This window comes from Trichechus manatus, unplaced genomic scaffold (assembly GCF_000243295.1).
Source record: "Trichechus manatus latirostris isolate Lorelei unplaced genomic scaffold, TriManLat1.0 scaffold00002, whole genome shotgun sequence".
In the NCBI taxonomy this organism is placed as follows: domain Eukaryota; kingdom Metazoa; phylum Chordata; class Mammalia; order Sirenia; family Trichechidae; genus Trichechus; species Trichechus manatus.
This window is the reverse complement of record NW_004443938.1, coordinates 10,911,451-10,928,705: the sequence shown is the minus strand read 5'-3', so window position 1 is coordinate 10,928,705 and position 17,255 is coordinate 10,911,451. Positions and strand designations below refer to the sequence as shown.

Below are 17,255 nucleotides of genomic sequence, written 5' to 3'. Positions count from 1 at the left end.
TGAGCACCTCATTTTGAAGACCACTGTTGGAGAAGGCTGTCGAAACAGAAGTCTGGGACTCAAGGGAGGAAGTATAGGAAGAGCATGGACTGAACTAGCAGCTTTGGAAATGGGCAGTGACAAAAGAAGGGTTCACTTGTAAGTGTCGCTGTCGGTGGGGATTTCTTCAGGTGTATGATTGTACTAGATAGTCTCTACGCACCAACTAAGGTTTCTTCAACTTAATGGGCAATTCTTGAGGCTTTTGTGTGCAAAGTATGATACAAGGTATTATAAAGACAATGGTGATGTGAACAAAGCAAGGTGAGGGAAAAGGCATCAGGTGGAAGGGATGGGGACAGACCAACACACTGATGAAGAAGTTGGGGAAGGGGATGATGATTTAAAATACAGACAATATGTGGTCCTTCCAGCCTCATCGGCGGCAGCTTTACAGTACATGTGTATCCACTTGCCATTCCTTAAGGTGCTGTTTAAAAAACCAGTTGCCATGGAGGGAATCACTCACGGCGACCCCATGTGTGTCAGAGTACAACTATGCTCCATAGGGTTTTCAGTGTCTGGTTTTCTGGAAGTAGATCTCCAGGCCTTTCTTTGGAAGTGCCTCTGGGTGGACTGGTTAGCAATCAAGTGGGCTAACTGTTTGCACCACCCGGAGGTTACAGCCCTTTGTGAGCAAGTTGTAAATTCAAACACCTGTAGGGAGATACGGAGCCGGGCTGCGCGTAGGGGACCATGGCAGCGTGGTCCGTTCCGGCCTGGTGCGCGCCCTTTAAGGCGGCAGCGCTGCCGGCAGGCGGGCGGAAGTGAGGAGCACGCGGCTCCACGTGGCTTCCACTGGAGCCTTCTAGGACGTGCGTAGCCATGGACGTGGGCGCCAAGGAGTTTGAGCAGGTTTTGCCCCTGCTGCAGGAGCTGGTCCTCGGCGCGGACTTCGTGGGTAAGGCGCTGGGGATGTCCGGTGGGGACCCGCAGGGGGCGGCGAGGGGAGGGGATGGGAGGTCAGGGGGCGCCGCGGACGGGGAGACTAGAAAGCAGAGACGGGCGCCGGGCCCAGGCCTGGGTCTCCGCGCCCTTGAGGGTCGCCACTCCAAGGAAGGCCCGGCCCGGCCCGGGGGTCCCAGGGCGCCCAGGGTAGGGAGGTGAGCGCGTCACACCCCCGCGCTGTCGGCAGAGCCCGCTGGTCCCAGCGGGGCTAGGCGGACGGACCGTGATGGCCAGGCCTCTCTGTACTTCGGTTGCCTCCATGCCCCCTCCTGATCGTACTTAGCTTCTTGGGCACCAAGAACGCTTGCCACCTGAAGCGTTTAGGGCATAAATACCGGTGCCAGGGCCTCCGTGGGACTTTTGTTCTTTATGCCCGCCCCAGGTCTGGACATAGAGTTCACCGGCCTTCGCTCCAACCTCTCCGGGCCCGAGCAGATCAGGTAAAGCCAAAGCTGGCTTGGAGCTGAGCTTCGAGGTGACCGATCTCTGTCACCTCCGGGTGCCATCTTGGCGTCGGGTTGGGGGCAGGACGTCTAGATGTTGGGCGCCCCCACGTGCCGGGCCGGCCCTGCGCACTAGACGCCGGAGTGTCTGTTCCCTAGTTGTGTAACAGGGAAGAGCGCTGCCCTGGCGGAGGGGCTGAGGGGGAGAACAGACAGCATTGCCAGTGGAGTGACATGCCTCTTTCTACAGCCTGTTTGATTTGCCATCGGAGTGGTATCTAAAGACCCGGCAGAGTGTCCGGCAATTTACAATCTGTCAGATTGGTGAGTTAAACACTCAGCTGTGCGTTATGAGTTATGGAAAAAGATACTTTCACTGTCCTTGTGTGTCCTACTGGTAAAAACAGCTTTGACACTTTTTAGAGATAGCGGGTATCGTTTTGCAGGCTTGTTTTGGTTTTGGCCGTGGTTAGTATAGCGGTAAGCATCCCCACCTGTCACGCGGGAGACCAGGGTTCGATTTCCTGACGGGGAGGCATGGAGAACTTGGAGCACTGGTGGTGCAGTGGTTAGGAGCTACGGCTGCTAACCAAAAGGTCAGCAGTTCGAATCCCCCAGCTGCTCCTTGGAAAGCCTATGGGGGAGTTCTGCTGTGTCCTGTAGGGCCGCTGTGAGTCGGACAACTTGATGGCACCTAACAACAACGCACTTCTGTGATTATATGCATCTGCTGTACTTGTAGGAGTGGAATGGTAGTGTTAGAGAACCTGTGCTTTACAGTATCGATGTGTGTTGTCAAACCGTTCCCCTTCCTGCCCAACCCAAAACCAAACGAGTGTCTTGAGCCGGTTTGTTCCAGCTCAACCCTCTGCTGAGAATGTGCGTTTCCATCCCAGATATACTGAATCAGAATCTACGGTTTAACAAGATCCCCAGGTGTGGCATGTGTACATAAGAATCACTTGAGGATCTTGTTAAACTGTAGATTCTGATTCAGTATATTAGGGGTGAAAATGCACCTTCTCAGCAGAGAGTCGAACTAGATTGAAGCTATGAACCAAACCCATTGCCGTTGAGTCAATTCTGATTCATAGCGACTCTATAGGATAGAGCAGAACTGCCCAGTAGGGTTTCCAAGACTGTGTAATCTTTATGGAAACAAACTGCCACATCTTTCTCCTGCAGAGCAGCTGGTGGGTTTGAACTGCCTAGCTTTAGGTTAGCAACTGAGTGTTTAACCACTCTGGCACCAGGGCTGCTTCTCTTGCTGCCAACCATCCACAGAGTTTACGGTGATTTCCACTAACAGCAGCAGTGAATGTGTCTGTTTCCCTCACAAACACTGGGTATTATCAGTCTTAAAATTTTTGCCTACCTAGTAGAGGAAACATGATCAAATTGCTATTTTGATTTACGTTTTAAAACACAGAGGTCGGCCAACTTGTTCTGTAAAGGGCTGTATAGTGTTTTAGGCTTTGTGGGCCATACCGGCTTTGTTAAAAACAAAACAAAGCAAATAGTTGATGCTGCCAAGCTGATTCCGACTCATGGCAACGCTATGTGTGTGTCAGAGCAGCACTGTGCTCCACAGGGTTTTAAATGGCTGATTTTTTGGAAGTAGTTTGCCAGGCCTTTTTTCCAAGGTGCTTCTGAGTGGATTTGAACTACCAACCTTTTGGTTAGCAGCCAAGCCTGTTAACTGTTTGCATCACCCAGAGACTGAGTTCCAGCTGCTTAATTCTGCCACTGTAGTGTGAAATCAGCCATACATAGTGTGTGAACGAACGGACATGGCTGTTCACGCCAATAAAACTTTATTCACAGGAACAGGCTGTGGGCAGGATTTTGTTGACCCATGTGTTTGATATGAGTGAAAGTGAACATCTGTATGTTTGTTCTCTGAATTGTCTGTTCTTGTTCTTTGCTAGTTTTCTGTTATGGTGGCTTTTCTCACAGTTAAGACCTCTGAAAAGAACGGAGGAATAGCTCTTGGTTACATGTTTCTATTGTTCTGCCTACTTTGAAGTCTTTTTCACTTTGTGTGTGGCTTTTTTGGAACAATACAGACATCTTAAAGCAGCTAAATGTATAAATCTTTCACTTTAGGGTTTCCGATGTTTCCTCTGGTTGGTTCTGAAACTGTAAAATTGTTAATTTAATGTTTACTTTGAAGAACCATCCACAATTATACTTCAGCAATTTCGGTGTGAGTTACAATTCCATAGTTAACATACTTCAAATCTGTCTTTAATCTTCCTCCTGCCTAGACTCAATAGGCTGAATTTGTGTGTGTGTGTGTGTGTGTGTGTGTGGTGTGTGTAGTAGTTGCCTATTTTTGTTTTCCTATCGGTTTTTTTTTTTTAAGTAAGATTTCAACTAAATGTGCTGTTTGTAAGTTAGTATGTTGGAAAATAATGAACTTTTTTGAATTATGAGGCTGATTGTCTTCTGAAACAACTCTCTGTGGCTCTGACGGCTTGAACTGTTCTTGACTCTTCCACTATATCATGCTTTTGTGGTGAGTCGATTAGAGTTCGTTAATGTTTATCCTGAGGCAAGAATGTGCCTAAAGATTTGACTTTCTAATTTTCTCCTTTTTTTTAAACGTTAAGTTACACTATTCTAAAGCCCAGGGTAGTATCTTGGGATGCAAAGCACTGCCCAGAATGTTTTGTCTTTGTGGGGAACTTCAGGTCGCCTAGGTATTTATTCTCTCTATTGTCATTTTTCTAGGGTTGTCTGTGTTTTCCAGTGTCAAAGGAGAGTCCAACAAGTATGTATAAAGACCTTTTGCAAAACATGCGGCTCTTGCTCGTTTATTTTCTACAACTGCTGCCCTTCAAGTTTTACCGCAGGTGGCTGACCCTTGTGCCACAGACGCTCCATATTCCCTCCTGCTTCCGTGTCCTCCTCTGTGAATCCCAGCTCACCCTGCCAGTCTCCGGAAGCAGTGCCTTTCCTGCGGGGCCTTTCCCGACACCCTGCTCTGTGCCCTAGTGCCCCCTTCCCTGTTTCCGTTGTTGGTCTGTGCACCTTCGTTAGAGCAATTACCACAGCGTGTTATGATGAGGGTGATGTTTAAAATGCCGACCTGGTAGATGGCAGGCCCCCACCAGTCAGAAGGGACGTTCCATCTGTCAGGGCAGACGCCATCTGTCACAGTACAGCGTTCACGGTCTGTCCCTGTGGAGACTGTTCCCTGAGGGCAAGTCTGTGCCTCATCTCTTTGGTCCCTCAGTGCCAATCATAGTACTTGAAACATAGCAGACGTTCAGAGCCCGCTCCGAAGCCTGCTTCGCGAGCCAGCATGTGACACATGGTTTCGGCTTTTTCTCCTTCTGTTTCTCTTTTTTATAGGTATGTAGCCCATTCGTGTAACTTCTTTCTCTTCCCTACAACGTTTGGGATTTTGGATTCAGAATTCTCTTTCCAGGCTTCTAGTGTTCAATTCTTGAATCAGTATGGCTTTGACTATAACAAGGTATGGCACTGGAGGAGGGAAGTGGGACCGTTACAAAAGTTATCTGCTCTAACTGGTCTGTCGTCCAGCTTTTCTTTCCCCTGTCTTACTTGTTCACGTGAACGGAAAGGCTTCTTTTCACTCCTGGCACAGAGAATACTCAGACCACTCTCCTTGCTTTTTTAGTTTCTCAAAAATGGAATCCCATATATGAATGAAGAACAGGAGAAGAAAATTAAACATAGTATCCTGAGCGGGAACTGGAGAGTTCGCAGGTAGAGCCGATTTCACCCAGTGTCTTTTGGATTTTGTCATTCCTGTGGATAGGTACGCTCAGGGCCGGGATTATCCAATAAGCAAGGTACGCATGGGCTGATTTGTGCATAATTACTAATCTGTACTGAAAAATTTACCAACCAAAGATGCGATGAAACCCATGTGAAATTTTTTTAATCCATTCTTGGTGGTGAAACCCAGGTGAAATTGGATTCTGCTTCTAGGTATGGCTGGCGTCTGTCTCCTAAACCCACAGCACCTTCGTACAGATTCAAAACCTCTTTTCAAGTTTACAGTCCTGACAGGGACAGATGAACCAGTAAGCAAGATAGACATGGGCTGACTTGCACTTACTTACCAAGCTGTACTGAATGATTTCACATGGGTTTCACTACATCAAAGGTACCTACATATCAGCCTGTGCGTACCCTGCTTACTGGTTAATCCGTCACTGTTGGTGAAACCCACAAGAAATCGTTCACTACAGTCACACGGACGGGTTAACCAGTAAGCAAGGTATGCACGGGCTGATGTGTGCTTATTTACTAATCTGTGGGTCCCTGGTGCTGCAGTGGTTAAGAACAAGATTCTGCAGGAAGGTGCTATGGGTTTGAGAGAGAGACAGATGCCAGCCATACCTAGAAGCAGAGTCTTTGATGTGGTGAAAATTGTGAAATTGTTCACTATACACCATCTGGTAAGCAGGGAAGGCACTGTGCTTACCTAGCCTGTTGGATAATCCGCCACTGGGTACACTGTTGGCAGGAGAAAGCTGATGAGAAGACGCGTGTGCTTAGTCAGAATAGACCCTCTGTGGGGCTGATGATTCCTTTCCTACACTTGAGGTGAAAAATGGTGTTCAGCTGTCTCCTCCATCAGGTCCAGCTCCCAGGTGACCCTCTCCCTGCACTGAGTGTGGTTTTAGTGTTTAAAAGTGAAGGACAAAGAAAAAACTGACTCTTAATTGGGTGCTCATATAAAGAAACAGGAGCTGTGTTCCAGCACCGGAGGGAAGAACAAAGGCTCTGTCAGACTACTGGGAGATGTTGGGTTGGTCTTCCCTGGGATCTTCTGAGGGGTGTGGGGCAGTGAATCCCCTCACCTGGCCTTGGCCCTTGGTTTCTGGAAGAATCACTGTAAGGGATCTCATAATAATTGAGGTGTCTCGACTACACCTGAGGGTTTGTTGGGCGCCCGTCTGGCTAGGGAGCCCAGCTGGTGACATAATGAACGTGTGGACTGGCCAATAAAGGCCGTGGAACACGGCGGCTCAGGGGAGCTTCTGGGTTGGTGAGAGCAAATACCTGCTCTCAGGAGAGTAAGTACGTTTCCCGGCGACGTAGAAGTTCTGAACTGGGAGCCCTCCTGGACCTTGCCCTATGTGTCTCTTCATTTGTATCCTGTTTGTTATATTAAAGCTGTTACTGCAGGTATGGTGTCTTCTGCCAGCTCCATGAACTGTTCCAGCGCATTATTGGACCCAGAGGAACAGGGGGAGCAGACAGCTGGAAGTGGAGGGAGTCCAGAGGGGCTCCCAAGCTTGCAGCCGGTATCCAATGGCCCGTCCTTGGGTGGCTGGGGCACGGGAGGCTTGCGTGAGTAGCTAGGGTCTGAACTGAACAGGGAAGGGAAGCTGAGATTTCCAAATAATGCAGTTGGTGTGCGGGGTGGGACCCGTCATCCACTGCACAATCTGGCGTCAGAGGTGGGTGATCTTAGTTTCCTTGGACTGGTTTGCACGATTGGCGCTGTGAGCGGGGTGAGGAAGAGAGAACCCCAGGACTGCTCGAAGGGTGGATCCTGGGTAACTTTGGCTGCCCGAGTTGTGCGCTGTGCACGGACTTACGAACTCATGCCTCGGCGTGGGTGGATTGGCTCTGGTGTTCCCTCAGGACAGGATATCTGCCTCCTGTCTTTGGTCCCAGTACCAAGCATAGTCCTTGAGACTTTGTACTTAAACCCAGGACTGCTGTGGAGTTAAGAGTCTGGGTGACCAAGGTGGGCGGGCAGGGTGGTGTGACAGGCAGAGCAGGGTGGTGTGACAGGCAGAGCAGGCTGCTGAGTGCTGCTCCGGCCACTGTTCTGAACTCGGTGGGTGATTGTGAACAAGTCAGTTAAGCTCTTTTGGGCTTTAGATTTTTTTCCCTTTATCATGAAGGGAGTTAAATTAGCTTGTAACTCTGAAATGTTATGATTGATTATCTGGTCCAGTAATTCTTTTATGTATTGTTGGAGTTTTTGTTGTTTTTTTTTAATCCTAGTTGGTGGTTTTCATATTAAAATGTAGCTCTTTGTACTGGAAAAACACAGTTTGAGTCTTCAACCTTCTGTTATTTTGAAGTGTTGGGAAAAGGTCTTATCTCCAGATAACATGATGTTCTCATATCTCTAACCCAGGAGAGGGTATATTGACTGGAGCCTCTGCCCTTCCCTTGTTCACCAAGTGGTGCTTCCCCACCTCTGAAAGTGGCATAAAGAGCCAGTACTGATAGCAACGCCCAGTACTGACCAAATCCCTGTACCTTCTCCTCTGAAGTCCTAGGGAAGTGAAACGGGACCTGATGTGTTCCCAGGAACGCTTGGAAGCACGTGGGCCAAGGGTCTGGCTTCCGGTGGCATGATGAGACCTGGAAATAAATGAACTTTTGGGGTCCATTTTCTTCCCTAGCTCCCAGTGTCAACACTGGCGATCTCGGACCCATTCGAGGTTGTCTTATAGTTCTAGCGTGATGTCACTAATGTTTCCGCTTTCCTGTGCCATCTTTTCAGTTCTTTGGATAAAGACCAAATCAAGGTGGTAATTGACAAAGTGACGCGGTGGCTGGCCCTGGCGGAGGAAGGCGATTGGATGACTCTCCCTGGCATCGCTGGTAGGCGTGAGGGGCGTTGGGGCAGGCCCCTATCATGGGCCAGCCATTTGGGATAGTGGGCTGTCTCTTCCCCTGGGTCCCTGGGCCCGGATCCCCAACCAGTGGGCCTGATGCCAGTGTTAGCTGAGAAGATAAGTAGCTCTGGGCTTAGACAAAGCTCTGGCCTGAATAGAAAAGCTGGAGGCTTTTTAGCTACTTTGAATATTAAGGCTAGGAAGTAAATTTCTGTTCAGAGCCGTCCTTTTTATGCCGACTGTTTTATTTAGCTAGTGCTGCTATAACAGAAATGTCACACGTGGGTGACTTTAGCAAACAGACATTTATTTTCTCACAGTTTTAGGAAGCTAGAAGTCTGAATTCGGGGTGCCAGCTCTAGGGGAAGGCTTTCTCTCTCTCTTGGCTCTGGAGGAAGGCCCTTGTCTCTTTAGCATCTGCTCCTGGTTCCTTGGAGATCTCCATGTGTCTTGGCATCTCTTTTACACCATCTGCTTCACTTGCTTGCTTGTTAGTCTCCTTTATAGCTCAGAACACTGCACCAGTCCTGCCTCATTAACGTAACAAAGGCAGCCCTTTCCCAAGTGGGATTATAACCGCAGGCATAGAGGTTAGGATTGACAATACATATTTTGGGGAGACACAGTTCAGTCCGTAACACCGACCCTGACCGCCCTGTGTTCTTTGATCTTAAGCACTTTCCTTAATCTCTGAAACCTTTCCCCACGATGAAACGTGGACTCAGAATGAACGTGCCCTAGACAGGCAGTTCGTCTTGTCTGATCTGTGGACCTGGGGCTCTCTGAGACCCTTTCCAGGAGATCAGAGCTTGTCAGAAAATCAGGTACTGCTTGCCGTTACCACTTCGCCGTTCGCACAGGTGGTGCTGCAGCAGTGCTAGGTAAACCTGTGGCGCCAACCACGTGCATGCAGTTAAAAAGAGCAAGTCAGTTTTACTTAAGCTGCTTGGTGAAGAAATAATTATTGATTTTATTAAATCTCCGTCTTTGATCACACGTCTTTTTAATATTCAGCGTGTCATAATAAGTGTGCATCAAACACTGCCGCTGTGTCCGTAAGTGCGTACCGGTGTTGTCTTGAGAAGCGCTTACGTGGTTTCGAGCTGACAGCTGGATTAGCCACTCTTTTTCACGCATCATCCTCACTTGGAGGAACGGGTTCTTTAGACTTAGGTGTTTTTCATTTTCTCAGATGAAAAGGAGTCTGTCACTTGAAGGAAAATAACTGACAGTATTTATTAGTGATAAAATTTGAGCTTTCAGTCAAAACCTGAAAATTTGGAAAACTTGCATCTATCACCGTAAGCTTGACAGTTCCCAGGGCCTTTCCTGATGAGATCAGTGTGGGGATAGTTACCAGGGTCTTTTGTTGGTATCGTGTAATGAAATGCGTGCCCATTTGGAAGACCTGCATAACTTAGCAAACCAGTGTTTTCCAAACAACCAATCGTGATGTTATAAAATTATGGGTAAAAGATCCATTCAAAGTGCAAGACAGACCAGTGGGTTTTCATGTAACAGTACGGGAAGTTCATTGTCAGATTCTACATTGCAACTAATCTTTAAGAAACTATCACCTGTTGAGTTTTGGTGCAGTATTAAGGAAGAATTTGCAGAGTAATTTGATAAGGCTGGTAATTCTTTCCCTTTTCTAACTGCATTATCTGTTTGAGGCTGCATTTTCATTGCATGCTTCCATGACAGCAACCTATTACAACAGCTTGAATGTAGAAGCAGATAAAAAGATTCCAGCCAGACATTAAAGTGATTTGCAAAAATGTAAAACAATGCCAGTCATCTCACTCAATTTGTTTAGTGAGAAAAGTACTTACTTTTCATTAAAAATGTTACTTATGCTAATGTACCATGGGTTTATTGTTACTTTAAAAGAAAATTTCAAAAAGTTAACTTAGAGGTTTTATTTTTAACATGGTAGATGTCAATACCTGTAACTCTTACAGACAAACATTTTTTGGGGTCCTCAGTAACTTGAGTGGCCCTGAGACCAGAAACGTTGAGAAGCTGCACTAGATCATGCCGTGATCACGGGGACTCTGGAGCTTCAGGAAACTGGGGAGCTGCCTTTTTTCGCTTGCTCCATCCGTTAGCTCTTCCCTGGGCTGCTTTTCCGGGGGAAGTGGGATGCTGTTCCAGGTCTGTGGTGGCACTCTGTGATAGCCTGTCTCCTTTCCACAGGATTCCAGGCCTTTGAGGTCCAGTTAGTACTGCGGCAAGCCCTCTCCAACGTCTGGACGGTCCTGAAGGACCAAGTGGTGAGTTCCTGCTTGGGATGGGGAGTCCTTAGCGGCTCCAGTGTCTCTCTCTGTGGGCCACACTGGCCTCTGTGAAAGGCTTCTCTTGCTGCTTTCTTCTGTTTTGAGATGAAGAACCATTTCTCTTGCCTTCGTTCGTGGTAACCAGTAAGCCGGGATTCCGGGACCTTGACCTTACTTTTTACTTCAGGTGACAGTGAAGAAAGTGAGTAAACAACATCGCTGGTGTCTCGAGAACACTTCTTGTGAGCGAGAGAGCTGTTGGAAGGAGAAGATTCTTCTCTCTGCAAGGGGGTTTTCTGTCTTTTTCCAGATGCTGGTGAAAGCCCAGAAGGTAGGGGGAGAAATGAATCTCTTTTTCTTGGCTTTTCGGCAGTGTTTTGTAGATGCTATAGATACTGATAGATCCATCACCAACAAACTCAGATTCCTTAACTTAAGTGATCCTTCTCACTGATGGTGGTCTCCTGGATCTAACCTTGCTTTCACCAAATGACAGTAGGTTACTTTGGGGAAAGGCTGTCCCATACGAAGCATTACTCTTTCTTTGTTCCTTCGAGGTACATAGGGATTTCAGTACTGATTGACCTAAAGCCACCTGGGGACTGCGTGTGTCTTCCCCAGGATCCTGCCCCGCGCCCCTACTACTTTCTTCTGTCTGTTCTTTCATAGGCACTTAAGCAGTTGGGCTGCCTCTCGTGGGGGTGGGGTGAGGGTGAGGATGGATGATCCAGTGACTAGACTTGCCAAAAGTTCTAAAGCTAAATCCTTTGCCAGAAACCGCTGTTCATCTATGGTGTCTGTTCTGTTTTTTTTCATTCATTTCTCTAACCTGTGGATTTACTCCATGTAGCCATTAGTGGGACATAACATGATGATGGATCTGCTGCATCTTCACGAGAAGTTCTTCAGGCCTCTCCCAGGTAGGGACGTGTTTGCCCTTCTCCTTTCCTTTTGTCCCCATGTGCCATCTGGCAAGGGGAGTGGTCCCCAGTTGTGCTCCTGAAGTAGCCCCCTGAAGTGCACACTCCTCCAGGTGTCTGCGGTTTCTGGAGAGGTCGGGCAGGGGCCTTTACTCTGCTGTTACTGTGTTTCTGGAGCGGAAGCTAGGAGACTTCAAGGGAGAGGAACAGATCCACTTTAAATTGACTCCCATCCCCCATTACAGACATCTTCACTCCCGCTGTGCACATGGACAACGCCAGAAATGTGTGAAGGAGAGAAGTCACCTATAATCTCAGTTCTAGTCCTAACACTTCTGTTTTCTCCTCTGATGTGAGATTTCACCTGTTTAATTACATTATGTATTGGCTTGTTTTCACTTAACCCGAAGCATTTATGCCATTGTAGACCTTGTAAATGTCCTTTTAATGGCTGTGTTGGTACTGCCTTAGGCCATATCCCAGTTCCCATGACTGAGTCTGTTGTTGGGCATGTGGCGGGTACGGAATGGTCGAAGCTTGGCCTCCAGAGCTCTGCCTGAATCCTCTCCCCGACCCAGTATATGAGTCCTCTTGAGCAGGTTGCTTTAATGTCTCTCTTTTCAGTTTCCTTACCTGTTAAATGGGGATAGTAATAGTACCCGTATCATAAAGTTGTTGTGGGGATTAAATGAATTAATAAATGTAAAGAGAACAGCAGTCTAGATTAAAAGGGGTGAAAGATTCCAGGAGACATTTCCCCAAGAAATGAATTGATAAAACACCTGAGTTTGAGCATATTGAGAGAAGATTGGGAGAATTGGGGGAGAATCGGGTAAAATTAATAATAAGCACTCGCTAAAAAACTAGGTCAACAGCAAAACAAACAAAGAATCCCTGGGAGAACAAAAGCTGTATAAGAAAGGAAAAGTTGGTGTAGACTATCCCAGCCCTTTGACTGCTGTGCTGTGGTTGTAATGATGAGATGACATGGTGGCACGGCAAGGAAGGGAGAGAGTGCTGGGGAATGTGTGTGATGGTGGAGGCCGAATGAAGGAGTGAATGAGCGTCTTACCTAGCGGGAAGTCAACAGCTAAGCGTCTAGAACAAAAAAAATCAACTAGCAGCATAAGCATGCTACTTAGAGGCAGGAATTAAACAGCAAAAGAATCAATTGGGAGTGGCTGCCTTTGGAGAATAGGAAATGGGAGGGTAGAGGGAACGGGATTGCACTTGTTAGTTTGTTCTGCAGTGAAGCTCTTTACATGGTGTGCCTGTATAACTTTGATAAATACACCGATTAATAGTTTTTATTTTTCTTTTATCAGGCCACTTCTCATTATAATGAATTTTAGTTGGTTTTTGTTGGATTTTCTCCGAACAGTCATTTACAAACGATGATTTCCTCTCTGCGTTTCCAGTCACGCCTCTGTTCCTCCTCCTCTTACTCGGTTGGCTAGAACTCCCCAACTCTGTTAGCCACTGGCAGTTGAAAACATCCTGACTTGGTGGAAATCATTGGGTTTTACTGCTAGATACCATGATGGCGGGTTGGTTGGAGACTGGAAATCCTCGATAAGATTAAAGGACACTTTCAATTCCTATTTTATTTTGTTTTTGCTCACTTTATTTAAAGTTGGTTGGAGAATTTTCCTCACCATTTTTACCAACAAAGAAGCTCACTTCTGATTCTCTGGGTCTCTCTCCTCAGAAAGCTACGATCAGTTTAAGCTGAATATCCGTCACCTGTTTCCTATTCTCATTGACACGAAGACTGTCACAAAGGATATCTGGAAGGTAAGCTAATGAAATTTCTCTGGGTTAAGGAAAACCTTGCTGGTCCCATAACACTTAGCTCTTTCTCTTTTTAAAAATGTTCTTTGAACCCCTTTATTTTTAAACTGGTATCAATTTCCTTTTGTATTCTGGCACCTCAGGATCGTCATATTAGCTTATATATTACTTTCTTTCCTTCTTTACTCAAGTTTCCATGTTTTCACTTACTTGTGTATAGTTCAGGTGCTTGCTTAGATTGGACAACAGAACAGTGTATTCTAGAGCTTGATAACCTGCCTAATATTTGCAGAGTGCTTAAAGAGCATCAGGGTGGGTTCCCTCTTAAACTCCTGAGAAACATCACCTTTACCTGGCCTTGAGGGAATGGCTTCTCAACCCCGACAGCATAGTAGAATCACCTGGGAAGTTAAATACTGATTCTTGGGCCTAGAAGCTGGGCTCAGCTTCTCATCTGACTTCAGTGGGGCCCAGGTGATTCTCATGTGCAGGCAGGGCGTCCATGTGGAAATGGGAAGGACCCAACTGATTTAAATGCTTAGAAATTAAACTGAGGAACAGAGAAAGGGAACCAGATCACTATTCAGGAAGGGAACCACCAAAATGGGAATGGGTTACTTGGTACATTTTGGCCCACAGAGGCATCTGTTGTTCATACTTGATGTATTTTAGTGAGGAAAGCATTCTATGATGCCTGTCAGGGATGCAATGGGAAGGATTTGGGACTGGTCTGATGGACCTGGTATGTGCTCCTTTCCAACAAGATGAGACAGAACTTGGAGAATGTATTAACCTGGCACTGCTCCATGGTTCTTGTACCGCTTGGTGTTCTCAGTATAGGTTTTTGGCCTGGGTCTAGTACCTTGGATTCCTGTGTTTATATAGAATCCCTTCCAAACCTGTCTTCTAAGGGAGATGGTATGAGCTGGTTTCTGTGCTTCCCCCCGCCCCTCCCCCCAGCCTGGGTTATTGGGACCCTTACAGGAAACCCAAGGATACTAGGTACCCTGACATCATAATTAAGGAATGAGGACAGTTATAATATTTGAAAAGAGGAAGTTGTAGGAGTTAGCATTTTCCAGGCCATTTTAATGGGCGTTTGATGACACTTGAAGTAGATAAAAAGTGCAAATGTTTTATTCTCCCTGATTTGTTTTCCATAATTATAGGAACTGAATTTCCCAAGGGTTTCAAATCTTTCAGAAGTTTATGAAGTCCTTAACAGGTAAGGAAAGCATTATTTTGGAGTTGCTTGTAGAAAGTGGTTCTCAATCAGGGCAATATCTGAGACATGTTTGGTTGTCACAAAGGCAGTGGGATGGTGGTGGCAGTACTGCTATTGGCCAAGATTCCATAGTTCTGAGGTTGAGAACCCTGTTCTGGGGGGCAGAGAGCCTGGTAAAATGTCTGTCCTTAGTTACCGTCGAGTCAGCTGACTCACAGCAACCTTATGACCCAGTCCTGCACCATCTTCGTGATTGTTGGTATGTTTGAGTCCATATGGTGGCTCTTGGGTCAGTCCTTCTCATGGAGGGTTTCCCTTGTTTTCACTGACCACCTGCTTTCCTAGAGATTTCATTGGTCTTTCCTGAAGACGTATCCAAAGTAAGTGAGCTGAAGTTTCCTCATCCTTGCCTCTGAGGAGCATTCTGGTTGTATTTCTTCCAAGACTGATTGTTCTGGCAGTCCACGGTATATTAGTATTCTTCACCAGCACCACAGTTCAAACACATCAGTTCTTCTGTCTTCCTTTCTCACTCACCAACTTATGCGTGCATATGAGGTGACTGAAAAGACCATGGCTTGGGTCAGGCACACCTTTGTCATCAAAGTGACATCTTTGCTCTTTAACACTTAAAAGAGATCTTTTGCAGTAGATTTGCCTAATGCAGTGGTCATTTGATTTCTTGACTGCCTACAGCTGCTTAATTCTCTGGGCTTTTCAGTTGGCAGTGGTTTTGCTTTTCTTTTGGTCTGTCTGTCCTCACTGGAGTGATGAGTTCTGCAGGAGCAGGCCTTTTTTCTTTTCTTCCCTGATGTTTCCTGTGGGCCACACAGCAGGGGCAGGTTAAACTTTGGAGTGAAGGAATGGCCCTAATCGCTAGGTCAGTCTCTGCCCTTTTCTATAACAAGAGAAGCCCCTCCTTTTCTTCTCAGCCCTGTGGGTGGTTGTCCTAGTCATCTAGTGCTGCTGCAACAGAAAATACCACAAGTGGATGGCTTCAATAAAGAAGTTTATTCTCTCACAGTCTAGTAGGCTAGAAGTCCAAATTCAGGGTACTAGCTCCAGGAGAAGGTTTTCTCTCTCTTTTGGCTCTGGAGAGAGGTCCTTGTTCGTCAGTCTTCCTGTGGACTGGGAGCTTCTCAGTGCAGGAACTCTGGGTCCAAAGAATGCGCTCTGTTCGCAGTGCTGCTTTCCTGGTGGTATGAGGACCCCATGTCTGTCTGCTCACTTCTCTCTTTCATATCTCAAAAGAGATTGGCTTAAGACACAATCCAGTCTTGTAGATTGTGTCTCACCAACATAACTGCTGCTAATCCCATCTCATTAACATCATAGAGATAGGATTTATAACATAGGAAAATCACATCAGATGACAAATCGTAGACAGTCACACAATACTGGGAATCATTGCGTAGCCAAGTTGACATATATTTGGGGGGGACACAATCCATAACGGTGGTGCTGGTGTAAGGACATGTTGCCTGAAAAGCGATGCTCCGTCGGCTGGTCCCTCCCCAGCCGGGGGCCCAGAACATCACATGAGGGAGATGGTGGCGTTAGTAGCTGCACACGGAGAGGCCTGTCTAAAGAGTGAGGTGTTCTGTGTCCCTGTTGGCTGCTCATCTGCCCATTTATGTGGGCACTGGCGTATGTTCTGCTTGGTGGCCATTTTCTAATAATTTCTAATAATAATAATAATAATAATTTCCCTCTCACACCATAAGTCATTTCAGACCTGATGTCTCTTCTTGCCCTTCTTGCTTCATCATCTTCCTCAGAAGGCCATCTTGCCTCCCATTTCCCTAAAGAAAATAAGAGGCGAAAGGCACGAAATCCCTTACATCCCTCCCGCCTCCCCCCCAGAACATTTTTGCAGTTTTTGTCATTTTTATCGTGTTTCCCTCCCATCACCTAACAGTATGACTGCCTGCTAGGTGTGAGGCGCAGTGGCAAGGCGGGCTGCCTGCCCAAGGCTTAGCCTCCTCCTGGGCTCCGCATCTGCCCCTGCCCCCAGCCCTCTTACTCCATGCCAGCTCTTCTGGGGCCTCTCCAGCCTTTCCCTCGCCCTCAGATCCTCTCCCTCGGCATCAAAATCTGCTGCCTGACTTGAAAAAGATAAAAGTTCTCTTTTTGACTCCACGCTCAACTCTAGCTCTGCTGCGTTTGTTCTTCACGGCAAGCCTCTTTAGAGGCCTCTACTTCACCTCAGCCCACTGCGGCCAGATATTGTCCCCTCACTGGAATTGCTCTCGGTGAAGTCACCGAGTGGAGACTCGCCTGTCATCTTGATGGGACGATCTGTAGACAGCGTCCGAGACAGGGCTTGGCATGTAGTTGTGCTCTGACGTCAGCTGTGCTTTTACTGTGGCACGTGACAGTCCGGCCTCTTCTCCCTGGTCTTCTGTTGTAACACTCTGCGAGACTTCTTGTTTTCTGGTGGGTTTTTTGGTTTTAAAATTTGTCCCTTGTGGGCTCTTGTTTTTCTACACATTTCTTAGATTTTCCCTGAAGGGTCTCTCTTGAGCCCTCTTCTTGCGTGTTACTGCATCCCTGGGTGACCTCACCCATGCTTCCGACTTCAGCTCCCACCACTGTGTGCAACCCTGTCCAGACCTCACCAGCTCCAGGACATGTAGTTCACCAACTGTCTTCTGAATATTCCTGCCTCACAGGCCCCTTCAACTTGGATTCATGCCCCCACCCCCACCCCAAAACCCAGTCCTGTGCCTGGGACAACTGTTAAGTCCTTATGTTGCCAGGTACTACAGGGAGAAGAGAGTGAGAGAGACTGTGTGTGAGTGTGAGAATGTGTGTTTGAGTCTGAGAGTGTGTGAGTGTGTGTGTGAGTGTTCGTGAGAGTGTGTGTGAGTGTGTGTATGAAAGAGAGAGACTGAGAGAGACAGACTCAGACTGAGAGTGTGTGTGAGACTATGAAAGACTGAGAGAGACTGAGTGTGTGTGAGAGACTGAGTGTGTGTGAGAGACTGAGTGTG

General features: G+C 47.1%; 1 protein-coding gene across 1 annotated transcript in view; it reads left to right on the top strand.

The window, feature by feature from the left end:
* The first annotated feature begins 864 nt into the window (after positions 1 to 864).
* The window catches only part of PNLDC1 (PARN like ribonuclease domain containing exonuclease 1), a 23,514-nt gene continuing 7,123 nt past the window's right edge, over positions 865 to 17,255 (top strand). Inside the window, exons 1-12 of the mRNA XM_004368947.2 lie at positions 865 to 940; positions 1,370 to 1,427; positions 1,681 to 1,754; positions 4,164 to 4,203; positions 4,788 to 4,911; positions 5,077 to 5,165; positions 7,936 to 8,036; positions 10,247 to 10,323; positions 10,514 to 10,657; positions 11,177 to 11,246; positions 12,955 to 13,040; positions 14,207 to 14,262. Of these exons, the coding sequence (XP_004369004.1) occupies positions 865 to 940; positions 1,370 to 1,427; positions 1,681 to 1,754; positions 4,164 to 4,203; positions 4,788 to 4,911; positions 5,077 to 5,165; positions 7,936 to 8,036; positions 10,247 to 10,323; positions 10,514 to 10,657; positions 11,177 to 11,246; positions 12,955 to 13,040; positions 14,207 to 14,262 (995 nt within the window). The remainder of the gene's footprint in view (positions 941 to 1,369; positions 1,428 to 1,680; positions 1,755 to 4,163; positions 4,204 to 4,787; positions 4,912 to 5,076; positions 5,166 to 7,935; positions 8,037 to 10,246; positions 10,324 to 10,513; positions 10,658 to 11,176; positions 11,247 to 12,954; positions 13,041 to 14,206; positions 14,263 to 17,255) is intronic.